We start from the raw sequence: 27,045 nt of genomic DNA, 5'->3' as shown, positions 1-27,045 counted from the left end.
CCTCCCAAGTGCTGGGATTAGAGGCGTGTGCCCTTAAACCTAGCACAATGAACTGACTTTAAAAATTATTTTTAACTCATAGAAGGTGCATCTAAGAAATACTTGCTAATGTGAACAAAAGCTTTACCTTGTTCTATAATTACTTGATTTTCTTCCTTAAAATTAAACATATATACACATAAATAGCTTAAGTTTCTTCAAAAAAGCAATTGTTCATTATTATTTATCTTTTTCTGCATCTAAACATTAACCTCCCAACCTGTTATCACTTAGTTGGATCTTCTCTGAAAACATATACTAATATTCACCCAGTGGTTATTCTATATGATTGACTCAAGCCCTTTGAGACCTATTTTTCAAATATCAATTATTCATTTCTTCTTTTCAAAGACAATATTTTAAATTTCTTGCATTTGCCATATTGGGCTTAGTCAGGAAATATTTAAACTCTAGAGTTTTCACTTTCAGCAGAAATGAATTAGGAAGTCCACCATTTACACTAAGAAGCCAAAACAAAACTAATTTAGAATTGATACACTGTCCTCCTTAAAACAAACAAAACTGAGACTAGGTATAAAATACAGAAAAAAGAATAAAATGCAGAGCCAAAGATTAAGTCAACAACTCATGCCTTATTTACTATGGAACTAAACATGCGCTATGAACAGAAGATAGAAACCACAGTTATGAAGATGGCTCAGAGGGTAAATAAAGGCCCTTGAAGCTAACTAAGCCTGATAACACTTTAAGAGAACAGACTTCTGAAAGTTGTCCTCTGAATTCCACATGTGTGTGAGCATGCACACAAAAATACACACTAAATTCTTATAAAGAAAGAAAACGATGAAATATTAACTGTTGGTGGAACTGGCAATCATCTCCACTATAGCATAACTGCCAGCCATTTTAGTGGGAAAGTATATTTAACAATCACTTGAGGTCAGGAACACCAGACCCCCTGAGCAAAATGGCAAGATCCCGTCTTAAAAAAACAAAAACTAGGCTAAGTATGATGATAATCCCAGCATTCCAGAGGTTGAGGCTGAAGGATCAAGTTTAAGACAAAACGTAAGTTAAATAGGCAAGTCTGAACTAAGAATGAGACCCAAATAAATAAATTTAGGCAAATGAATAAATTCTACTTTAAGGATAAAATGTCAGTTTTCTGAAACATCTTCTCACTCAAGGGCAAGCATTCACTTTCATTTTCTTGCTTTTGTTTACCATGGTTGTAAGGTAGGTAACAAAACCAAAAGTACCAACTCCCCAAGTACCCATACATAGTGCTCACAATCAGATTTTCAAAATCAAAACAATGTGTTTCATTCTTGTAAATAGCAAGTTGCCTTAAGACTGAACTACTGAACTATTCAGCTCTCATTCAATGTCTCCAATGCCAACTCATTTTTCTGTGTAATTGGATTCCACTAGAAAATGGTTTTTAACATCTTGTCAGTATGACTAAAACAATAAAAAAAGTATCAACATACTATTTGTCACTTGCGAATGTGATAAAGCTGACACGCTTTTCTGATTAATCAGCAAACATCTAAGAGCAGTCACGTGAATTTCTATTCACCTCAGTTTTTTTCTTAGATGGTAGAGAATTCCCTATTGACAAAATAAAAGTAACTGGAATAATTGATTTAATTCCAACTATCATCAGATAGAATATTTAAGAGTTATAATAACCTATCTATGGAGAATGATTTTCAATATAAGGATGAAAGAGTAGAGGGCAGGAGAGATGGCTGTAGATAAGAGCACTGGCTGCTCTTCCCAAGGACTTGAGTTCAATTCCCCAGTACCCACAAGTACTATGGAGTTATCTCTAACTGCAATTCCAGGGGATTGGACAATACTTCTGGCTTACACGGGCACACAATATACAAGTAATAAGGACTACACACAAGTAAAACATCCATACACATAAAACTTTTCTTAAAATTAAAAAATATTCTAGTGTGGTGGCGCCTACCTTTAATCGCACCACTCAGGAGGTAGAGGCAGGCAGATCTCTGTGAGTTGAAGAACAGCTTGGTCTATGGAGTGGGTTCTGGGACAGTTAAGGCTATTACACAGACAAACCCTGTTTTGAAAAACAACAACAAAAGAACAAGAGGGAGGGAGGGGGAAAAAGATTTCTGAGGCAAGCATGGTGGCACATGCCTATAATTCCAGCACTTGGAAGATCAGGAGTTCTAAGTTTCAGGCCAACCCCAGTTACATGAGACCCTATCTACAAAATAAACAAATCTAAAACATGGGATATAACATTGGTAAGTACCAAGATGACCAATAAGTAGAGAGGCTAATACCTTCATACAAAGAAAGAGAAACAGGAGTGGAAAGTAGCTCAGTTGATAAAGCGCTTACTTTGCAAGCATGAAACCCTGTGTCTGACCCCAGTACCAGTGTAAAAACTGCCAGGTGTGGGGTCTGCTTGTGACCTCAGTGTTAGGGATATATGGCAAGAGCTAGTGGGTTCCTGGAGCTACCAGCTAGCCAGTCAGCCTCATCTACTACTAGCTGAGGCCAGGCTAGTAAGACCCTCTTTGAAAGACAAGATAGACAGCGACTGAGAAGGAATGATACTTGAAGTTGTCCTTGGACTTCCACACACCAGAACACACAGATACATGCGCTCATATACATGTGTCCACATAAAGAAACAAACAAATAATAGCTACTCTGAGAACAATTATAAGAACTAGCAGCATAAGTCAAAACAAAATTATAAGCTACTACAATGAACACTGCCCTTTTCTGTGGAAGGTGACACAGGAGACCTTACACAAGATCACATTAAAGCTCTAAGGTGCCTTTAAAATACTCAGACTGGGGATGGAGAGAGCTCAGCAGTAAAGAGCACTTGCTGCTCTTGTAGAGGACCACAGTTTAGATGCCAGCAATCTTTAACTCCAACTCCAGGGGGATCTGATAACCCTCTTCACCCTTTTCTAGCTTCTCTCTTATCTCTCTCTTTCTCTCTCTCTCCCCCTTCCCCCCTCTCTCTCCCCCTTCCCCCCTTTCCCTCCCTTTCTCCCTCCCTCCCTCTCCCCTCTCTCTCCACACACCACCCCTGAGAAAAAGCCCAACAAGTGGCAGCTTCCACCTAAACACTTAGAATAAAGCCAATGGAACTGCTGATACTGTAAAGCCAATACCCTGCAAGATATTTGGAAGTTCTGCTATGTACTGTGTAAGACACAATGTAAAAACAGGACACGATCCTTTTCTATTACTGTTTTGTTTTGCTTTGCTTTGTTTGAAACAGGGTCTTGTCTGGGTCCTTTCTCATTACTGCACCTTAAGAAACTTGAACCATTTGTGTGTGTGTGTGATTTTAAGTATTTATTTTGTTTTTGAGATAAGATCTCGATATGCTGATGCTGCCTAGGTTGACCTCAAACTCAAGGTAAGCTTAAGTGATCCTCCTGTGTAGCTCGTGGTGGCTCAGGTCTCTTAATTCCAGGACCTAGGAAGCAAAAGCTAGACGACTTGCATAAATTTGAGGCTAATCTGAGCTACACAGTGAATCCCAGGATACTGCTTCCTCCAAGATTAATTTTGAAGTATCTGAAATATATAAGGGGCAAAGCACGTATAAACACACACACACACACACAGCATATAAAATGGATGAAATAACACCACGGACACACCCATTAGGCATTGGAGAAAATATCAAACTTTTCACAAATACATAGCTCTTCCTTCCGCATAGCTTTACAAAGGCCATTCCAATACAAAGTAAGAGACTGGATGGAGAGCTAGTCCAACACTTGTTAGAGCACTTGTTGCTCTTGCAGAGGACTCTGGTTCCTTCTCAGCAATCACAGAGTAACCAATCCGGATCCAAGGCCCTCTTCTCATCTCATGGACGTCACAACACACACAGTCTACATGCATATATACAGGCTAAGCATTCATATACATAAAATAACACAAATCTAAAAACAGACAAAATACTTTCCCTAAGATCCTACAGTCTACTCTGTTAAAATGCCTTCTCCAAAATAAGTCTTTCTGAATCCTGTTCCTTTAAAAGTCCTCTAATTATTTTTAATTTCACAGATAGTCAACAAATGATTTCTCAATTTTACATCCAAAAGTATTTTTGCCTTTATATACACCCCAAAATGGCATCAAGACCTTTTTATACCAGAAAAATATAGTAATGCCATCCTGGGATCAAAAAACCAGAGCATGCCAGGCCTGGTAACAAACATACCACAATGTTTGCTTTCTTACATCAGATGCATGTGGTTTCTTTTTTTTTTTTTAAGACACAGTCTCACTATATTCTGGTCTTACTACACTCCTACACTAGGCAGACAAAGCTGCCTTTGAACTCAAGATTCACCTGCTGCTGCCTCCCCAAATACTGGGATTAAAGGCATGCTCCACCACACCCAGCATGAAGGCATTTAAAAACAAAAACAAAAAACATTACTTTTCATACATGTGTGTGCACCTAGATGAGTTTATGTGCCCCACATTCATCCAAGAGCTGGCAGAGGCCAGAAGAAAGTGCTGAGTTCCCTGAAGCTACAGTTAAGGGCAGTTGTGTAGCGCCATGAGTACTGAGAACCAAACCTGGTCTTTTGCAAGACCAGGAAGTGCCCTTAATAGACAAGCTATTTCCCTCAGCCACTGAAAACACTTTTAAATATATAACCTTATATACAATACACAGTTTTATAGCTTCCTAAGAATAGCAATATAATTGAGTAAACACATTTGTTTCAAAAGCCTGCACCCGACCTGATCCCAAACTATGCAAAGATGGAGGAGACGACAACTCCACAGAGTTGACTTCGGACATCCTTATGTACCATGGCAAGCACACCCACCCACACATAAAAATAAAACTTTAATTAAAATAATAAATGCTATTAAAACCCTTTGCAATTAAGTTGCAAATTTCAATTTCTCCTTCTAGTCTGGAGAGTCATCAACATTATGCAAGTCATAAATTCAACTGGAATAAAATCTCTAGAACAGCAGAGACTACGTATTATTCATCATAAGTGCTCTTCATGTAGAAGTAATGAAACATACAAACTAAACTAACGAAAATAACGAAACTAAACAAACAAAAAAGAATGGGGGGAAAAGAACTTTGAATTATCAGTCTCAACAAACAATGAGACTATAAAGGTGTTGCAAAACAAGCCAAACAAACAGAACTCACAGTTGTCTACCAACTACAGAAATACATTTTGAGCAGACAAATCCTTTTTTTCTTTTGGTTTTATTGAGAACACCTCACTCTACCACCTAAGTTGGCTTAGAACTCACTACACAGGCCAGGCTGGCCTTGAACTCATAATCTTCCTGTCTAGTTTTCTCTAAATGCACGAAGCCTGTCTTGAGGGCAAATTTAAACCCTGACCCTAAAGTTCTCCTGATGGTCACACTCAAAAACAAAATTCATGTGGAAACTGGGTGTCTCAAGATCAGAGCAAATACCGGTTCTATCTCATTACAACTTAAGTTCCTCAAAGTAAACACATACTAGATGGGTGAAGCGGTGGCGCACGCCTTTAATCTCAGCACTCGGGAGGCAGAGACAGGTGGATCTCTGTGAGTTTGAGGTCAGCCTGGTCTACACATCGAGTTTCAGGACAGAAAGGGCCACACAGTAAGATACTGACTCAGAAAAATCAAAAGTATATACATAATTCATGTGTAAATTATATATATAAAACAATCTAAGCACCATTAATCTAGATTAAGAAACAAACTAATAATAAGACTTGAATTAGTTCAAAGATTCTTTCTTCATATTCATAGAGGGGATCCTTACTACAAAATTAGCCTTTCGAAGAATTCCTATAGTCCAGCCAAGAAGTTCCAATATCCAAAAGGCACATATCAATAATTCAGATTCCAAAAACAGTTTACTCATAAATGCCAAAAGAAACTGCCAAAGAAGCCAGGCAAGTTGGCTCATGCCTGTAATCCCCAGAAGGCTGTGGCAGGAAGATTACAATCCTCAAATTTGAGGCCAGCCAGTTTGAGCTACAGAGAGCTAACCCTGTTTCAAAAAGACGACAAAAGGAAAATGTTAAGATAAAGTCAGTCACAACACACCATCCTGCTGGGTGAAGGCACTCTTGTATCCTTCTACAGTAAAGTGAGCAACCAAAATTCCTTCTAAATTAAATGGGCATTAAAATTTTTTTTAAAGATGTGTGTGTGCGCGCATGTGCGTGCACACCAGGGCTATATGCAGACATTAAAAGAGCTGGAGCTATAGGTGGTTGTGAGCCACCTGAAGTAGGTGCTGGGAACTGAACTTGGGTCCTCTGGAAGAACAAGTATATGCTCTTAACCGCTAAGCCATCTCTCCAGCCCCTTGTCTTGTTTTCTAAGATAAGGTCTCTTGTAACCCAGGCTGACTTTAAACTTACTATGAAGCAGAGGCTGGGTTCGAACGCATGATCTTCCTGCCTCAGCTTCCAGAATGCTGGGATTACAGGTGTGAGCCACCACACTCAGACTGAATAGGCTTTTAATGAAGGTTTCATGGTTTCAATTCCACATGGATTCACTTGTTCTCTCAATAGGCTGACAACTCCCCTCATATGCACCCCAAGCTATTACACAAGCTAATCAACAGATCGCGGTTATTCTTATCCCAAGACAGGGATCGATTATTAAGTATCCAATAATTATGTTGTTGTTCATTGAGACAAAGAAGATCCTTTCTCTTGTAGATATAAAGCTAAACTGCCCAGATGGCAGTGTGGCTCAGTGGTAGAAAGCTTGCTAGCAGGTTTAATGCCTTGGGTTTAATCAAACAGATGCACCCTCCCCAAAAAAAACCCAACCAACAACAAACAACAGCCACACAAGTACAAATTAGGCTGTGAAAGCATTTCAGTTATCAAACATACACACTAAATTATCAGAAAGGCTCTGCTTGCTGTGTGAACACAAAACAGTTAAAATACCTATTTGATAGGTCAGACAGGAAGAACAGTATATATTCCACACGTTTGGCACTTTAGGCTCTCACAAGCATAATCTAACCATATGCCTCCTTTCCAGATACACTTATATTTGCCAATAACAATCTCCTGAGGCACTATGATATGGGCAATACATTACTAAGCTAATAATCAAAATATCTTGTAGTCCCAACTTTGCCACTAATTTAACATGTGACCTTGGAAGAGTACCTCTTCACGCCCCAAATTCCTACTTTCCTATCATTTTCAGAGCTCTAGGATTACAGAGAAACTGAAAGCATTCTGAGTATAAAAACCTTATGCTAACATAAGCACTACTATAGATCCACATGGCCTTATTCTCGGCCTGATCACTCTGAGGGTGATGTTCTGGGCTTTCATATTTACACAACTGACTATTCAAAAACACAAGCTACGTCAAGTTTCCTCCCTCCCTGGTCCTCGCAAGCTTGCTGTATTATCTAGTAGGCAAAAGTACGTGTACACTATCGACCTCGAGGACACGTCCCAGCATTTGTTTTTAAAAGGGAACTCCACTGCACTTCCACAAATGCAGTCACCTCCTGAGCACTTTCCATCTTTGCACACACACACATAAACACAGCAGCTATAACCAACAGACCGTCTGGTCTTGAAGACCAAAAACATTTCTTTCCAAAGTACAAAGTAACCAATGACATTTATTTATTAAACTTATTAACAGATCAGTATGTCATGTCTGCACATAGTTCCGCCTTTAGAGAACACCAGTCTCATACAGGTAAACTACCCTCTGAAGATCATCTCCCTGGCCACTTCTGTCCCTTAAACAGACAGACATAAACTGGATCTTGGGAGATGCTCCAATCAGGCCTACTACAAAACTAACCTGTCAGGGGCACAGCCGACTCCGCCTCCACTCACTTACTTTCCCCGTCCCCCTCCCCCAAAAGAAGCGCCCGCCGGTCAGGGACACCCCGCCACCCCGCCTAGAGGGACTTCCCGGTAAGCTCAGGATCCCTTTCCCTCCTCTCCCCTCCCCCATCCGCACCCCGCTCTCCCGGAGGTCCAGGTCCGGGAGGTGACAGTGGATCCCGGGCAGCCAAAGAGAGAGAGAGAGAGAGAGAGAGAGTACTTGGGCCTTCAAAGGCCTGCTCGCACAGCACTACTCACCGTGCGAGGCCGAGAGCGCCGAGCGCTGGCAAGTGGGAAGAGGAGGTGGCAGCCTGGCGCCTCGGCTTCTCCGGGTCCACGCCGTAACCCTCCCGCTGTCAGGAGGCGGCCAGCGGGTAAGCGGGCCGGCGGAAACGCCAGAGGAGAAGCCAAAGGCGTAGGTCGGGAAGGGGAAACCGAGGGAAGGCGGGTCCGGCAACCGAGACCGGGATCGTCTCCCCCTCCGCAAAGCGAACCCAAAATGGCGGCGGGAGCGGCGGCGGCGGCGGCGGCGGCGGCTCTAGGGAGGGAGGGAGCGAGCGAGCGAAGGGCGCCTTGTGCCCCCCTCCCCGCCTCCCACTCCTCCCTCCGCGCGCTCTCCCCGCCGTCCCCCCCCCCCTCACCCGTCTCCGGACGCGCAGCGCGCACGCCCGCCGGCAAGCTTCCGAGTGTGTCTGGACTGGGCGCGACCTGCGCCCTCCAGCCGCCGCCTCCCGCCGCCCCGAGCCGGCAACACCGACGCGCTCGCTCCGGGGCGCCCGCTCGCGCGCTCCCGGTGCCCGCTCAGCCCTCACGCGTACCTACGGCGGCGCGAGCCCGATCCTCCTCCGCCTCCTCCTCCTTCTCCTCCTCGGCTCGCCTCCCTCCCTTCCCCGCCCCCACGGCTACCAACGGCAGCCACGGCCGCCGCCGCCTTCGCCCCCACCCCTCGAGCGTGCGCCTCCCACAATCCCCCCCGCGGGACGTTCCATTGCGCGCGCTGCCGGGGCAAGGGAGAAGAGGCCTGGCCACGGCGGGTGCGGCTTGCCACGGCGACGGGACTCGCTGGCGTAGCGAGCGAAGAGACCTGGGCACCGACCTCCTGGGACGGGCCGCCGCCGCGCCGAGGCTTGCTGCCCGCTTCCGGCCGCAGAGCGGGCGGCGCGGTGCCCCTCCGCTGGGCTGTGGTTGGAGCCGTGGCGACTGCGCGCTGGGTAGCTTCCTGCCACACGCCCGGAGTTGGCTTCACAGTCGCCGGACGGGAACCTCGGATCAGGCTGCTGGCACTGTGAGCCGGGCACCGCAGCGGGAGTCCTGGTGCTAGACTCGATGGTGAGGGGACTGAGCCGCACAGGGGATGCGGTGATGGAGGGAAAGGAGCGTGTATCCGAACCGCCCCGAGGTTAGGAGTGAGGCCAGCGGAGTTAGCGACCCTCAAGAGGGGGGCATCCTCTCGACCCAGGGCTGCGGACCTGGGAGAAAGAACTAGCGCGGAAGGTCTGTTTTTATGTTAACGCAATTTAACGTAAGAGTTCAAAAGGGTGCCTAGCCTCAACGGTGTTTGTGTGCTCTTTGCACACTTCTCAAAGATTACACACACTCGGTTTTCAGCTGGAAACCTGATGTAAGAGCAGGGTTCTCAACCTTCCTAATGCTGCGACCCTTCAATACAGTTCCTCATGTTGTGAGCCCCAGCCATAAAAATTCTTTTCGTTGCTACTTCATAACTTTAATTTTGCTGCTGTTATGAATAGAAATGTAAATATATGATATGTAGGATATCTCATACGACTCCTGTGAAAGATTGTTCGGACCCGTGTTGAGACTGTAGAAACCATACACTTGGAATTTGTTTCTGGACTTGATCTTTTGTGGCCTTCGAGTTATTTTTCTAAGTTACTGGGCGGAAAAGTTAGCTAACCCCAAAATATGCCTCCAGGGTTGCAGTATGAATTAATGAGATAATATATATAAAGTAGAATTAGCTCCGAGGCACGGGAAAAAGGCAGAATATTATCATTACCATTTACAGTGCTGTTGATGTTGATAAGACTTGTAGGTGTAAATTAGTAGTTTGTGTTATGTTCAAACTGTTAGTTAAACAAGGTTTATGGCATTCCTTGACTGCTAATATCTGTTTCTTAAAAGTGCTCTGACATTTGATGACTGAATTCAAAACTATGGGATGTTAAAACCCCAATGTTTGGTTTACCAAATTTTAGTATCCCACAAAAAGCAGAACAAAATTTTTGAGGAACAAGCTATTTCACTTTCCCTTCTTATCTGGAATTCCATTCATCTCCAAGACCCATCCAATGAAAATTCAAACAGTCTTTTTGGGGGTGGGCATTAGGGTATCTTTAGAGTGTCTTTTGAGACAGTCTCTTTAGCCCTGACTTGCCTGGGACTCTGACAGTTTTCTGTCTTAGGCTTCCTGGTGTTTGGATTACAGGCATGAGTCCACGCCTGGCTTTCAGATGACCTAACATTCCCCCATTACCTGTATGGGTCAGGATTTGTCTTCATGTTTTCTTCTTTGAGTTAAAAAAAAAAAATCAGCCTTAATTACCTTGCTGTGTAATTAACTTTTGCTAACCAAGCTCTAGCTGATTAATGGAGCCCAGCTAGATTTGCATTCATCTTTCTTTAATAGCTTCATGTATGCAATTTTGTATGGGCGTGTGCTTGCACGCATGCACACTGACTTCTTTACAAGTTTTCATAGTCTGTTTCCAAGTAAATGCAAATGTTAAAGTCAGTGTCAGCTACTTATGTACTAGAACGAGCCACGCTAAAGGCTGTGATCTCAACACTTAGGAAGTGGAGGCAGGAGGATCAGAACTTCAAGGTCATCCACAGCAAGGTTTTGGCCAGCCTGGGTTAGGTGAGACTGTTTCCAAACAGCAGCAAAGGATGGAGGGAAGGAGTGAAAGAAAGTACAGGATTGGAAAGCATAGATAGAAGAATACCATGCCGGAAGAACGCGTGTCCCTGTGTAATCCTTACAGCAACACTCTGAGATAATCTTACCCTCCTTTTCCAGTAAAGAAGCTTGAGCCCACAGAAAGCCGTAACTTGATCTTTAGACTGTAGTTACCTGAATCTTGAAAACAGAACTTTTCCCTTTGCCCTGCTGCCTTCATAGTAAGATTTATTTTCTTATTATTTTGTGTGTCTAGGTGTTTTGCCTGTATGTATGTGGGGGAGGGAGGCATTCATGTACAATAATCCCAGAAGCAAGAAGAGAGTGTTGGATTCTGACCCACCATGTGGGTGCAGGGGATGGAGCCTGGATCCTCTGGGAAAGCAGCAGCGTTCCTCCAGCCCCCGTAGTAAATTTTCCTAGCAGCTGCATAAGTCTGAAAGCCTTTTAAGTGTTCATTTGTATTGCAAATATAGAAAATTTTGTGCTTTGATGATGCACTTAAATCCCACTGTAGTCTGTAACAAGTCTTTCTCTGCTCCACTAGCCAGTTCCAAGTAATGACACAGAGACTTCCTATTCATTATGAAAGTTCAGCCTGTAGCTTAGGCTTGTCCTACTAGCTCTTCTAACTTAAATTAACCCATATTTTACAATCTATGTTCTATCACGTGGCTTTTTACCTTTCTTTCATTCTGTACCTCTGACTTGTTCTGCCTCTCCTGGCATCTCCTCTGCTTGCCTGGACCCATCCCCAGTTCCTTTCTTTGCCTAGAAGTCCCACCTATTCTTCCTGCCTAACTGTTAGCTGCATAAGTTTTTATTAAACAGGGTAGTCAAATACCTCACAACAGTGACCCGTCTTTTACCCTCAGGTTCAATGCTGTAATGGAATTGACTTCTCTTTCAACCTCCACCTTAGTATTTTCGGGAGGAATGGGCAGTTTGGCTTGTTTTGCTTTGGGTTTTTTGTTTTGATGATGCTACAAATGAAACCCAGGGTCTTAGAATTGATAAACAAGCATGGAACCACTGAGCTACCCCCAAACCCAAACCAAAACACTACATTTAATTTGGTCACCAGTGTATGAAATGCACTCTGAAATGGTTTCTGAATTCCAGTAACTTTCAGTAAGTACACCAGTTTATGTATGGATGTCAGCTAAGTAGAGGCAAGTAAAATAATATTCTGATTTTTTTGTGTATTCCTGAGAACCTACCAGAAACAATAGAGTGTTCACTAAAACGCACCTCGTTGACTGGGTGGTGGTGGCGCTACACAGAGAACCCCTGGGTGGGGGAGGGCACCTCATGGAATGGATGGATCTTCAGCTATTGAACTGGCAGAGATAAGAGTGACTGGGCTGACAGCTCAGTGGGTGAAGGCGCGTGCTACTAAAGGCTGGTGACATTAGTTCGATCCCCATAATCTGTGTTATGGAGGAAAGGACTGTTTCCACAGAGTTGTCCTCTGAGATCCACTCAAACCCACACATACATGCACACTAAAAATAAAGGGGTTTGTTGTTGTTGTTGTCTGCTTTTTAACATACATAAACCAGGCATGGTGGCACATGCCCTTAATCCCAGATTTGGGAGGCAGAGGCTGATGGATTTCTGTGAGTCCCAGACTAGCCAAGCCTATCTACGAGGTCCTGTCTCAAAGCAAAAATAGACAACCTACAACAATAACCCCCCAAGAACAACGATAGGATGGACAGAATAATTTCCCACATAATATGATTCTGCTAGATTATGTAGTAAATCTATATATCACATAAAAAATGATGTGATAAATAAAAAACTACAAATAAGATTGTGGCTGCTCATCAGAGACACAGAAAACTCCAAATCGCAATGATGTAATGTGAGCAAAATGAAGTTGCAGATTTCAAAAACGGGAGAGATCCATGAGCAAGGCAGCCTGTAGTCACTGGGAAGGGAAGGGAAAGTAATGATAAGGGCTGTCTTGAGCCTGTGGAATGGCAGCCCTGCCCCGATTCTAATTTGTCAGTATGATTTTATTTTCTGCTTATCTAGTTGTTTTGAGATGAGGTCTCACTGTGAAGCAGCAGGTAGCCTGGACCTTGCTGTGTAGAGCAGGCTGCCTTGAATTTACTAAGTACTGGCTCAAAGCCATGCATCACCACACCTAGCTGTCCTTATAATTATTTGAAATGATTGAAAATGTAATTTGGAGCCAGGCATAGTGCCTCACACTTGTAATCCCAGCATCTGGGAGGCTGAGGCAGGAGGATTGCCAAGAATTCAGGACCATGGGGGCTGGAGAGATCCTCTCCCAGAGGTCCTGAGTTCAATTCCCAGCAACCACCTGTAATGAGATCTGGCGCTCTCTTCTGGTGTGCTGGCATACATGGAGACAGAATGTTGTATGCATAATAAATTGTAACGGCGTAAGCGAATGCAGACAGATTGTCAAAATTTAGACAGCTTTAATGGAGGAATAGACTTACAGAACCACTGTTCCCGCGGAGACCAGGAAAGCAGAAGCTAGCGCTGGGAGCACGCTCGCCAAATTTATAGGAAAACTTTAGCCTGAGGCGAACACGCCCCCTAAGGGGTGGGACTTATCCCTACATCTCCCCCTTTTGTCTAAATAAGACAGAACTAAACCAAATACAACTATATACAATAATCTCTGTCATTTCTAGAGTTTTGGACTTCCTGTTTACTTAGGTATTATTATATCCTTCTGGAGCCTTTGATGGAGTTGAAGAATGAATATAGTTTTCCTTAGTTATGATAAGAGATAAAATAGATATAAATATTGTAACTGTAATTTTTACTTGATAACTGTTTTGTTATATGTAATTTTGCTATGTTAAAGTTAAAGCCTTTTTTTTTTTGTTTAAACAGAAAAAGGGGAAATGATGGAGGAAAGACATTGGTTAATTATAATAAAGAAACTGCCTCGGCCCTCATAGGACAGAAAATTAGGTAGGCGGAGTAGACAGAAGAGAATTCTGGGAGAAAGAAGCTGAGTCAGAGAGTCGCCATGATTCTCCCGCTCCAGACAGATGCAGGTTAAGATCCTCCCTGGTAAGCCAGCTCGTGGGCTACACAGAATATCAGAAATGGGTTAGAACAATATGTAAGAGCTAGCCAATAAGAAGCTGGAACTAGCCGGGCCAGGCAGTGTTTGAAAGAATACAGTTTCCGTGTAATTATTTCGGGCATAAGCTAGCCATGCGGGCAGCCGGGTGCCAGGGACGCAGCCCCGCCGCTCCTATTTCAACAATAAATAAATAAATCTTTAAAAAAAAAAAAAGAATTCAGGACCAGTCTGCACCCAATATGAAACCCTGCCTATGAGTACATCAAGCAAGCAAGCAAGCCGGGCGCGTCTTTCATTAGAGCCTTGGTCTTATACACAAGGCCCTGAGCCGATCCCTGACATTATTACTGTACAAGTAAAACAAAGCGTAGTTTACTATAGGATGATTGAGACAGGGTCTCAAGTAGTGTAGGCTAACCTTGAACTTGCCTCCACCTCTCAGGTGCCTGTTTTATGCAGTCCTGGAGAGGAAATCTAGGACTCTGTGCTTGGTAAGGAAGCACTGTACAAGCTGAGCTACTTCCCAGCCCTTGGTGCGACTGTGGTTTTGTTTGTTTTTTGGTTTGGCTGGGGGGGGGGGCAGTAGAGCTTGGTTTCGGTTTTTGAGACAGGGTATCTCTCAGTACCTCAGGCTAACATGGAACTCACATTGTAGCCCAGGCCAGTACTGATCTCACAGCAGTACTCCTGTGGCCGAGTCTGTCCTGGAACTCGCTCTGTAAACCAAGCTGGTCTCGGACTCACAGAGTTCCGCCTGTCTCTGCTTCCCAAGTTAAAGGTGTGTGCCACTATGTCCCAGCTTAATGAAGACTTTGTAAAGACCAAGAGAATTAAGTAGAAGAGGTAACACATTAGATAGAGCTATGCTCCAGCCTGTGAGTGGTGAAGGGTTTGTCCATGGGCTTGAACCCACACTCTGAGCTACAGCCTTGCCCCCATAGCAGCTGCCTCCACCCTAACCTGCAGTGGTGCTGATGCTGCTCTGCAGTAAAGGGATTCTCAGCTGGATAAGTCTGGGTTGTGGTTTAAAGGGAAGTCTCTTAGCAGCACAGTGGCACAAACCTGCTGATCTGGTACTTGGGAGGTAGAGGCCATCTTTGGCTACATAGCAAGTTTGAAGCTAGCGTGAGCTATATGAGACTCTGCCTCAAAATAAGAAAGGAAGCAAGGAAATAAAATCAAGGGTCTTTATTATAGTTTTCCCTAAGAATTTTGATATATATTTTAAATTTATCAAAAGTTAATGAGTGCATTATTTCTCAGATGTCTTTGATCATAGTCCATTGGTTCATTTTATAGGACTAGTTAGTATTCGCCAGATATCTCGGGAAATGATGCTTTAGGGCTGTGGTTTCCATGTCTAGCAAAAGAGCCCTGGAGCCCTGCAGGTGAAAGGGAAGCAGGAGCTGGTGGAGCCTGCCTTTAATTCCAGCATTCAGGGGGCCTGGGCACAAGGAGCTCTGTGAGTTCCAGACCACTCTGGTCCATGTCATGAGTTCAAAACAGCTAAGGTTCCATAGTAAGGCCCCATCTCAAAAAGAAGGGGGAGGGCAGGCCAGTAGAAACCACATCAGTCTTGTCACCTCTGTACCCTGCATGAGTGAGCACATGGAAGTACTTCATGTTTTTCTTGAGTGACTGAATTAAGGAATTAATTAAAAAGTAAATGGTAACTAAAACGGTATGTGATTACCAATACCAGTGTGGCAGCTCACAACCACCCATGATTGAGACGTGGGAACCAAGCATGCATGCAGTGCCCTTGCAAACATGCAGGCAAAACACCCATAGACATAAGATGAAAATACATCTTTTATTAAAAATATTGTGTTTTGCATGTATGTCTGGTACACATGGAGTCTAGGAAGGGGCACCCAATCCCATGGCACCGGAATTACAGACTGTTGTAAGCTGCTGTGCAGTGCTGAGCTTCAAGCCTGAGTGCATTGCAGCTGCAGCAAATGTTCTTAACACTGAGCCATCTCTCCAGGCTGGTTTGTGTGTTTGTTCATGGTATTTACTGGTATTGGTACAACTCTCTTGTTATGTTATTGATTTAATAATTTGTGTTGTAACAGGTATAAAGTAATAATTACCAAGAGATTTCATTTAGTTATTCAGTCAATGCTATGTAGCTGTGGTTACATTGAAGTACAGGAATCTCTACCTGTGGAAGAATTTGCTTTCCATAAATTCAGTCATCCAAGGTCAACAATAGGGCTATTGAGATGACTCAGCAGGTAAAAGAATACTTGTTACTCTTATAGACGACCTGGTTCAGCTTCCAGCACTCCCATGTGGCTCACAACCATCTATAACTCCAGTTCCAGGAGATCCAGTGCCCTCTTCTGATCTCTGTTAGCATCAGGTATAAATATAGTACATATACATACATGTAGTTAAAGCATTTGTAGACATAAAAAAGAAAATCTTTAAAAAATTCAAAGTCAGGGCTGGAGAGATAGCTCAGAAGTTAAAAGCATTGCCTGCTCTTCCAAGTCCTGAGTTCAATTCCCAGCAACCACATGGTGGCTCACAACCATCTATAATGAGGTCTGGTGCCCTCTTCTGGCCTGAAGACATACACACAGACAGAATATTGTATACATAATAAATAAATAAATATTTTAAAAAAATTCAAAGTCAACCATGGTCCAAAATTATAGCAATGAGCAGTTTGCAAATTTGAATGCCATTCTGATGAACTTGATGAACTCTTGGGTTGTGGCACCCCATCTTTGCTGGACCTGTTGAATCTCTTGGGTTGTGGCGCCCCATCTTTGCTGGACCTGTTGAACTCTTGGGTTTGTGGCGCCCCATCTTTCCTGGACCTGTTGAATCTCTTGGGTTGTGGCGCCCCATCTTTCCTGGACCTGTTGAACTCTTGGGTTGTGGCGCCCCATCTTTCCTGGACCCGAACCTTTGTTTCCCACCATGTTCACTCTACCATGCTGCCAGCTAGTAGTCGTTTAGGTATCAGATAAACAGTGGCAGCACTCGAGACTGTCAAGTCGCCCTTCGTTAATTAAAGATCGAAGCTTAAGAGTAATGATGCTGGAGCCTGGCATGGTATGATGGTGATCTGGAGCCTGGTATGATGGTGCATATGCTTTTAATCCCAGCACTTGGCGGGGGGGGGGGGGGGGGGGGGGGGGGGGGGGGGGGGGGCAGAGACAGATAGCGTGCACTCTGTGATTTTAAGGAAAACCAGAGATTTAGAGAGAAAAAAAATGAAATTTAATTTTAAAAGAGAGAGAGGGTAATAATGCTGGGAGTTCAGATATGCCAAAGAGGTGGTAGAAAGTGCTTCATCTAAATGAAGATGAAGGTATACTAAGATATTTTGAAGAAGATCTGTCTGAATGCTTGCTCAGAGGCAAGAGGACCATGAATTAGACACCAGCCTAAACTGTATAATGACACCCCATCTGGAAAGGGGGGAAACTACATTTATGTAACTTATTTATTATGATTCTATTTATTTAAATAAGGCATTTAGTAAAATGCCATCATTTATTCATTGAACTTTATTGTAAGAATATGTATACTAAAAAAAAAAAAACGAGTATTTTTGGTGTGGTGTCTTCCATGGTTTCAGACTGACACTGGGTATCAGGTCTCTGTAAAGGTTGATTTTTTTTTCCCCCCATACATTTGGATTTTACAATTGGCGTGGCACTTTTTTATTTTTCTTAAGATGGTGGATGGGTTTATGATTGGCATCTCATTATTGAGGTTTTGATTTCATTCTTGTGACTTGTGATATTAAAATTATTACCCAGGGGGCTGGAGAGATGGCTCAGTGGGTAAGAGCACTGTCTGCTCTTCCAGAGGTCCTGAGTTCAATTCCCAGCAACCACATGGTGGCTCCAAACCATCTGTAAAGAGATCTGGCGCCCTCCTCTGGCAGGCAGAGAGTTGTATACATAATAAATAAATATATGTCACTTTTAAAAAAATGTATAAAATTATTACCCATAATGTTTCCTGAGTGAAATGCTTATTTTTGTGTTTTGCCTAGTCTGTTGATTCATAGATGATTTTCTATGATATTCTAGATAGTATCAGATTTTTATATTGCAAATATCTTTTAATAGTGGCTTACCTTCTTTTTTCTCTGTCTCTTTATTTTTTTAAGAGAGCAAAGACAATGTTGACAGGAATAACAAGGCTTTTCTCCAGGGTCCAGAAGGTAAGTCCCAACAGACTGCTCACGTCTCTCATTTTCAGGTAAATTCTCAGAATTGTTGGCTTGAAGGTAGGTGTGCCTGGAATCCAGTGTGAGCTAAGAGAGCTAAGGCAAGAGGATTGGGAGTTCAAGGCCAGCCTAGCCTGCCTAGTGAGCCTCCCTAAACCACAGACAAAAATAGTGTGCTTGAGATAACATGTGGTAGGGTAATTATCATTTTAAAAGTTTTGTAAAGGTGAACTGTTGAAAAGGAAAGCAAGTTGGCTTTTTGACATTACATTTTTGATAATAGAATAAAATCATGTATTAAAAAGTCTGTCTCTGGAGACTGGGCAGATAGTTTGGTTAGTAAAGTGGTAGTGGCAGGCAAGAGTCAGGACCTGCGTGCAGCTCTCAAGTGAAAGCTGGGGTGGGTGTGTAACCTCAGAACTGGCAGGATGGACATAGGTAGACCCTTGCAGTGCATGGTGGGTGGGCTGACTGGCCTAGCTAAATTGGTAAGTTTCAGATGCATTCAAAGACCCTGCCTCAAAAATAAATAGATAAATAAAATAACGAGGTAGAAAGAAATCAAGGGAAACAGTTGAAATCAGCCCCTTGTCTCCACACGTGCATGCACATGACAATTCATACATGACATACAGGAAGGAAGGACAAGATAGCCCTGCATTTGTACTGGAAATGTAGCTCGGTAGAGGACTTGACTCACATCCCAGAAGTCCTGGGTTTGAGTTCCAGTACCACATGAACTGAACAAGTAGAAATCAGCAATCCAAACTTTGGAGGTGGGGGCAGGAGGATCAGACACTCAAGGTCACTTTCAATTGTGTGACACACTTGAGTCTAGCCTAGAATACGTGAGACCCTGCCAGCTCTCCTCACCCTACCCTTCAAAAAAGATGGGGACAGCGAGATGACTCCTGAGTTAGGGGCTCACACTGAACAAACGCAGGGATTCGAGTTCGGATCCCCAGCATCCCTCGGGTCTAAGGGATATCTAGCATTTTTTTTCTGACCTACACACACACACACACACACACATAAAAACACAAAAATATATCCTGACAGTCCTACATTGGACATGGTGTCACAGTCTGTAGAAGCGCTTGGGAGATTAAGATAGAAGGGTCCAGGCTGACCTGTCTGCTTAGAGGGGAAGATGTTATCTTACTGGTTTGTTTTATTCTTTTCAATAATTTACCAAATATTTGTTGTGTGTGTTTGTTAGTTTATACAAATGTAGGCGTTAAATCCCGTTGGTCTACAGAAGTGCATGTGACAAGGATAGGGAGGAAGACAGCAGTGTCTCCACGTCTCTTTCTACGTCTGTCTTGAGACAGGGTTTCTTTGTGTAACAGTCCTGGCTGTCCTGGAACTATTTTGGACCAGGCTGGCCTCAAAGTCACAGAGATGCACCTGCTTCTGCTTCCAAAAGTGCTGGATTAAACCGTGCACTACCGCTGCCTGGCTTATATTTGTTTTTTTAAACACGATCTCACTGTGTTGCCTCAGCTGTCCTAGAACTCATAAGAATCCGCCTGCTTTTGCCTCCCAAATGCTGGGATTAAAGGGGTGGGTGTGTGTGTGTGTGTGTGTGTGTGTGTGTGTGTGTGTGTCCGCACACGTATGCGTGTGTGCCTTATTTCTTGATCTTTATGACAATATAATATCCTTGTTTTAAAGTTGCGGAAATTATGAATTAGAATGGATAAATAACCTATTAAGAAGACAGGTCATGAAGCTGTAAAGCCAGTGTAGATGCTAGCTGGTGGATTTTAGAGCCGATGGCCTAACTTTCGCAAGCTTTCTTGTTGGACTATTTTTGGATCACCAGCCTGCAATAATACCTGGAGACTTATTAATTATGAAAGCTTGACCTTCCTTAGGCTTTTTCTCAGCTAGCTCTTATAACTTAATTTACCCATATTTTTTAAACCTACGTTCTGCCACATGGCTTGATTACCTTGTCTTAGTAAAACACAACATATGTCCTGTGTCAAAATCGTACACCTAGATTCCTCCTCTCAGTTTGTCTTTCTGCCTCTGCCTGGAAGTCCTGTCTATTCTCTCCTGCCTAGCTATTGGCCATTTAGCTGTTATTAAAGCAATCAGAAGGCTCCTTAGGCAGAGACACACAGTGTAAACAAACATTCCAGTGCACATATGACATGCTTTCCATGTTCCTCAGAAGCATACAGTTCAGTAGTCATGAATACATGACTACACTGGCTGTCTGGTTCTTGGGCAGCACTTATGAGTACTGCTAAACCTTGGTTGCTTGAGAGCCAGAAACAGGATGAGACCTAGAAGAAGGGTCAGTTGCAACAGAGGAACATTCTCCTTGTATATCTTTGGGATTGGAAGGAGGTGTTTACATTCTCCTTGTACATCTTTGGGATTGGAAGGAGGTGTTTGTTTTCTTTCTGTTTTTTTTTTTCCAGTTCCTACCCTAGGATTTATAAAAAGTCTCTATCCATTTTAGAGAATCAAAACAAAACAAAAAAATTACAAAAGAAAACACATTTGGGGCAAGAAAGTTGGCTTGGTAGGTAAGAGGTCTTGCTGCTCTTGCAGATGACCTGTGACTTCAGTTCCAGAGGATCAGGTGTCCTCTTCTGGTCTTGAGCATGAGGCACACGCAGATGCAGGCAGAATGCACATGAAAGAAAAAAATAAGGGCCAGGTGTGGTGATGCATGCATTTCATCTCAGTGGGCAGGGAGAAGAGATGGCAAACATCTGAATTTAAGGTCAGTATGGCTTACATAGTGAGTTCCATGTCAGCTAGAGTTACATAGTAAGAACTTGTCTCAAAAAGGAGGTATAATTGGAGAGCTGGCTCAGTGGTAAAAAACACTGGCTGAAGATGCTTATCTGATCCCCAGCACTGACTCGGCAGCTCCAACCACCTATAACTCCAGTTCCATGTGACCCCTTTGCACTTTGTCCTCTGAGGGCACCATTGGACACATGTGGTGCACAGATATCCATACACATAAAAATAAAATATATATATTTTAATGTATATGGTTTTTGCTTGGCTCAGGATTACCTGGTTTGACTCCCTGGTAATTGGGGAACTGCATGAAGTCCATTCTGGAACTAAGCAGAAGGAATTGTACATAGGCTTGTTTTCCCAGAAATGAGGCTTTTAAAAAGAAATTTTTTTTTTTTTTTTTTTTTGCTTTGGTTTAGTTTTTCGAGAGATGGGGTTTCTCTATAGCTTTGGAGCCTGTCCTGGAACTTGCTCTGTAGCCCAGGCTGGCCTCAAACTCACAGAGATCCGCCAGCCTCTGCCTCCTGAGTGCTGGGATTAAAGGTGTGAGCCACCACCGCCCAGCTCAAGAAACTATTTAAGACATAAGGAATCCATTTTGTTAGCTTCTTATTTACTGAAGAAGAAAACTACCTAAGAAGTCATCAGAGTACTGTAGAAATAGCTCCACCTTGTGACGCTGGAATGTTTTAGTTACTGTTATTTATGTGTCTACTTGTTTGTCTGCATATGTATCTGTGCATTTGTGCATTCCTGGTGCCTGTGGAGGCCAGAGAGGATGCAGATCACCTGGGATCGCAGTTCCAGGTGCCGTGAGCTACCATGTGAGTGCGGGAATAAACCAGAGTCTTCTGGACGAGCTGCTGGTGCTTTCAACCACCGAGCCATGTCCCCAGCTCCCTAGCCTACTTGTTTGAGTTTGGTTTTGGTTTTGTTTTCAGGACAGAGTTTCTTTGTCCTGGCTGTCTTGGAACTCACATTAGTTCACCTGCTCTGCTTCCCAAAGGCTTGCATCACCACTGCCTGGCAGTTTTCTACATTTTTAAAAATGTATTTATTATTGCTGTATATGATGTATATAGAGGGTTGTACCTGTGGAAATGAAGACGATGAGTTCCTTCACTTTTATGTGGACTCTGGGAATCTGTGCCAGATGTGGTGTGCATGCCTGTAATCCCTGCACTGAAATGCTGAGTCCAGAACATTGAAAGCTTGAGACACTAAGCTCTACTGAAGCACAAAAATAATAAAAACCCAGAGACAGATATTGGGGTTCAACCTGAAGGTCAGAAAAGCAAAACAGCCAGCCACTGGCTCTTACCTTGACCTCATGGCGATACTGCCTCTCAGAATCTCAGAATGAGACTGAGAGCTGCCTCCTCCTGTTTTATAATCTTCTCTGGTTCTGGGATTAAAGGTGTGCACCATTAATCCCTGGTTTCTATGGCAACTAATGTGGCTACTGGAAGTAAAGGTGTGTGTCATTGCTGCCTGGTCTGTAATAGCTGGCCAGTGTGCCTGTTTTACTTTTCTGTTCTTCCAGCACACTTTATGTGTTATAATACAATGAAATACCACTTCATTTGACAACCTGCGTCCAATCCCTGGGCCCCACAAGATGGGAGACAGACAGTTGGATTTATGTGAATTGAAGGCTAGCCTAGTCTGCAGTTCCAGGCCACCTAGGAATGAGACCCTGTCTAAAAAGTAGAAGGGCTGGAAAGATGGCTCAGAGGTTAAGAGCATTGCCTGCTCTTCCAGAGGTCCTGAGTTCAATTCCCAGCAACCACATGGTGGCTCACAACCATCTGTAATGAGGTCTGGTGCCCTCTTCTGGCCTGCAGGCATACGCACAGAATATTGTATACATAATAAATAAATATTAAAAAAAAAAAAGAATAGAGATTTTGAAATGAAGCTTGGTTGTGATCTTCGGTAGGATTTTTCAGACAGTGATTAAACACCTGCCCAAAACCAGTCTGGGGAGGGGAGGATTTATTCCAGCTTACAGCTCTCAGGCCACATCTGTCACTACACTCTGGAAGTTGCCGGGACTTATAAGGCAGCTCCCCCGGCTATACACTCAAATTCCCTTTTCTGTTCCTCTTGAATTCATGTCCTAATCTCACGCCTTTGTAAGGCTCGGGGACTCTTTTCTTTAGGAGCATCTCATCAAGCCCGTGCTGGACTTGAGCTCCTGGCCCTACTGAATGCTGGTTTATAGACATGCATCCCCATGTGCTGTGCATTGAGATTTCTCCTTAGGATTTTCCTGTATTTGTCTCCTAAGATCCCATCTGTTTCTCCTTCCACCATTCTGTGAGTTCCTGAGTGTGGTTCACTTAGCTTTTTGCTTAGCTGGACATTACATAGTCCCCCAATTCCATGTCACTAATGAAAGGTTGTTAGTTTGCTGGCCATCATTACAGGCAGATACGCACACGCCTTTACTTGCAGCACTGATGGGGCAGAGGCAGCCAGACCTTTACAGTTGAAGGCCAGACTCTGTCAGAAAGAAAGGAAAGAGGGTATAACTTAACCCCTGCATTCGGAAGGCAGAGGCAGCCAGACCTCTGAATTCAGTGCCAGATACATCTTGTGAGTGAGCTTACGACCCTCCACACTGACGCACACTGCACTAACCCTCATGGTTGAGGGTTCATTTCTTATGCCTCAGAATGTTCCAATATTAGGAATCATGCATCACAGTGCAAGTGAATTAAACAAATTTCCTGAACTGAGCACCTGGGTACACCTACACTGTGTTCCTAGCTTCTCAGAAGGCTGAGATAGAGCAATCACTGAGCCCAGAATGCAAGGCTTGCCCAGGCAGGTAAGCAAGACCTCAACTCAAATTAGTAAGTGTGGCTAGGAGAGCTGGTTCAGCAGATAGTCTCAGGCTGGGGAAACTGAGACAGGCGTGTGATAAACTAGGGGCGAGTGTGGTCTGGGACCCCCATCTCCCCAAAACAAAAACCGAGTTATTTTAGCTTATCAGTAGCTGCCCTGAACTCCTGAACAGTAGGACAGAAATCTTTGTTTCCATGTAGGACAGAGCCCTAGCCTAGTGATATATGTGCTGAGACAGACCAAACGGATAATACTGTGACTGGATTTACTGAATTATTAGGATCCATTTTGTATAGAACTAAAATGTATTTAATGTCATGTTTAGAGACATTGCTTGACTCCTCTGTGACAACAAGCATCTAAAAACCTCATGACTCTAGGACACTTAAAAACTTTCCTTTTGTAGTTGGACCTGCGGTGTTTTTTACACGTGAGTGCCCAAGCACCTCAGAGCAATCCAGTTCCAGCTGAGCGTCCCAGAACTGTTTCCCGCACCAGTGACAGTGACCCGGTAAGTTGTGTGTGGGGAGGGGGTGGGCTCCTGCGTTGCCGTGGACTCCTTTTCCACATCAGCAAACTGGTTTTCTTATGCTCAGGTGATGGCCTGGGCGAGTCACTCAACCTGCAGTGCTGGGGAAAGAGAAAGTACAAAGTTAGTCCAAGTTTCTTCTAATGTGATTGTTTGTTTGTTTAGTTGGTTTGGTTTGTTTTTCAAGATGGTTTCTCTATGTAACAGTCCTAACTGTCCTGGAACTCTCTCTGTAGAAAAGGCTGGTCTTGGACTCACTTGTCTTTGCCTCCCAAGTGCTGGGATTAAAGGTGTGCACCAGCACTAACTGGTCCTCTAATGTGATCTTAACAATGAATTCACCTGGTGCCATGAATCTTGCTGAATTAAGAATTGGCTAAATTAGCTGGGCATAGTGGTGCCCACCTTTAATCTCGCTTCAATCCCAGCAGAGACAAGGGGATTTCTGTTGAGCTCAAGACCAACCTGTCTCAAAACAAACAAACAAAAATTGCCTAAATCCAATTCCTTCTGAAATAATTTTGGCACTAATTATTTATCTTTTAGCTGGGGCAGCTTTCCTTTAATAACCATTTGGTGTATGTTTTAAACTTCAAAGTTGTTGTGGTTATGTTGCAGTAGAATTTTCGCTGTGGTAAGTGCAGCGGGATAACCCTTGAGTAGTGTGCTGAGGACCCAGGATTTGTCATGTACTGGTGTCCAGAAGCTCACCAGAGCTGGCGTCTGGCGGCCGTGGTGCTCCTCGTTCTGGTTCACAGCCTGGCAGCCTGGGTCCTGGCTCTTCTCTGTGCCAGTGTTGAACCACCTCTTAAAAATGGAGTCAGTGCAGGCCCTGCTTTCTTTAATGTGAAGGTAGCCGTCAGCTTTTGTGTGTGCTTCTCCCAATCTGATTCTTCCCGTCTTAATATGATGGTTGAAATTTAAAAAGATATACCTCTACCAAAACATAATTTCATCAGGGTATGTTTAGAACTTGAAGTTAACCTTCACTTGTTCTCACAGATGCAAAATGAAATAGAATAAATTAATGAAGTCACTCTAAAGTGTCTTTCACTGCTATTTTTCAAGTCCTTTAGGGTTTCTATGGAAACAGCATCATGCAGATGATCTTACCACATGTCTGAAGCATCTCTTCATAGCATGAAAGAATCCAGGTGGCAGAAATCATGTTGGTCCCCATCAATAATTGCTGAACAACTAACTTTTATTAGTCAGGCCACCAAATTTATATGATAACATACACTGGATTTGGTGATAGCAGCACTTCATTAGATGTATTTGTTGTGGGAATGGATTTATGCCTGTGTCATATAGAGATCACAGAACAACTTTTGGGAATTGCTCTCCTTCCACCATGTAGTTCCTGTTTGGACCTCAGGTTGTCAAGCTTGGAGCAAGTGTGTTTACTCCCTGAGCCATGTTGCTGTCTCAGCAGCCTGTGTTTTCGGTGGAAATACAAGTAGCACACTATGTAATTCCAGCACTCAGGCAGCTACAGCATTCAAGGCCAGCCTGGGCTTATTCTAAAAGAAATCCTTTCCCCTCTCTGAGACGTTGCTGTTTGCCCCTGTGTTGCCTGGCAGGAGTTGCTGCTCTTTGTTGTGGTTAGCTTATTTTTAGGCGTGTTTTGATTTCAGGTTTTGTTTTGTTTTGTTTTTTTGGTTGTTGTGGTTTTTTTGTTGGAATTTTTAGTTTGTTTTGGTTTGTGGATTTTTTTGTTTTTGTGGTGGTTTGTTGTGTTTGTTTGGTTGGTTTTTTTTGTTTTTTTTTTTGTTTGTTTGTTTTTGAGGTGTGGTCTCTATAGCCTAGATTGCCTGGAATTTAAGATAATTCTGTTCCAGCCTTCAAGTGCTAGGACTGCACGCCCAGCCTACCTTCTTTTCAAAGCCCGTGTCACTCTGTGACCTCCTGCCCCTGTTCCTTTGTGTTTCCAGGCTAACCATGGGGAGCAGCACGAGGGCCAGTACTATAGCATCCCCCTCCATGATCTGAAGACAGTATTTCCTCATGGCCTGCCTCCTAGGTACATGATGCAGGTAGGTGCTCATACAGAGACCAGAACAGGGAAGCCCAAAGTACAGTGGGCAGTTGTCAGGGAAAGGATTAAATGAGAGACATAGAAACTTAGACATTTCTGAAGGACAGAAATTCAGCTATGGACTAGTGAACACTACAGTTACTACTGTTTACCTTTTGTTAGCCACTTAAGTACATTGCAGTACCCTTTTCTGTGAATTTCTGAGCAGGATTCCTGGAATCGTGGCATTCAGATGATATTTTTTTAAGTGAATTTAATGTAGGTATTTTGGCACATAACTGTAATCCCAGCACTTGAGAGTCATCAGGAGAAGACTTGCTTCAAGTTTGGGGGTCAGTTTGGACTGTATGTTGAGTAATAGGCCACCCTGGGCTACAGTATGAGGTCCCAGTGCAAACCCTTGTCTGTGCTAGCCCAGACCTGCCAGCCTAGTGCTCTGCGAGGAAGAAGCTGAATGATCTTCAGGGTCCTCACTGTCTGCACGAGATCTTGTGTTATGGTAAAAAAGCAAGAGAAAAACAAAAAAATGTATGTATATGGTAAGTGCAGGGTACTGCTTATAAAAGAATATTTACCTAGTTCTATAGTGTACTTAAGTGGCTAACAAAAGGTAAACTGTAGTAACTGTAGTGTTCGCTAGTCCATAGCTGAATTTCCGTCCCCATCCTCACAAAATAAGTACATGGAAAGAAGAAGCATCAGGCAGGAGGGATTGCTCAGCAGTTAAGAGTACTGCTGCTCTTCCAGAGATGGAGTTCAATTCCCAGGATCTACGTGGTGGCTCACAACCATCT

The 27,045-nt window shown here is 43.4% G+C and overlaps 2 protein-coding genes across 7 annotated transcripts in view; one reads left to right on the top strand and one right to left on the bottom strand.

The window, feature by feature from the left end:
- The window catches only part of Ash1l (ASH1 like histone lysine methyltransferase), a 150,692-nt gene extending 141,902 nt beyond the window's left edge, over positions 1-8,790 (bottom strand). The window contains exon 1 of the mRNA XM_050166355.1: positions 8,693-8,790. The gene's annotated coding sequence lies outside the window, so the exon portion shown is untranslated. The remainder of the gene's footprint in view (positions 1-8,692) is intronic.
- Dap3 (death associated protein 3) overlaps positions 7,882-27,045 on the top strand; it is a 28,270-nt gene continuing 9,106 nt past the window's right edge. Inside the window, exons 1-5 of one of the 6 annotated variants that reach the window (XM_050166343.1) lie at positions 8,900-9,203; positions 10,915-11,015; positions 18,009-18,062; positions 24,091-24,195; positions 26,148-26,249. In XM_050166343.1, coding sequence (XP_050022300.1) covers positions 18,021-18,062; positions 24,091-24,195; positions 26,148-26,249 — 249 coding nt within the window. In that variant the 5' untranslated portion in view covers positions 8,900-9,203; positions 10,915-11,015; positions 18,009-18,020. Of the gene's footprint in view, positions 7,965-7,996; positions 8,249-8,899; positions 9,204-9,227; positions 9,369-10,914; positions 11,016-16,137; positions 16,239-18,008; positions 18,063-24,090; positions 24,196-26,147; positions 26,250-27,045 lie in introns of those variants that run through there. The other 5 variants (XM_050166345.1, XM_050166344.1, XM_050166342.1 and 2 more) reach the window with 5 other exon arrangements.

This window comes from Alexandromys fortis, unplaced genomic scaffold (genome assembly GCF_014885135.2).
Source record: "Alexandromys fortis isolate MF-2015 unplaced genomic scaffold, M_Fortis_MF-2015_v1.1 scaffold_152, whole genome shotgun sequence".
Lineage (NCBI taxonomy): Eukaryota > Metazoa > Chordata > Mammalia > Rodentia > Cricetidae > Alexandromys > Alexandromys fortis.
Note: the sequence above shows the minus strand (reverse complement) of the source record. Positions and strands in the feature narration are given on the sequence as shown.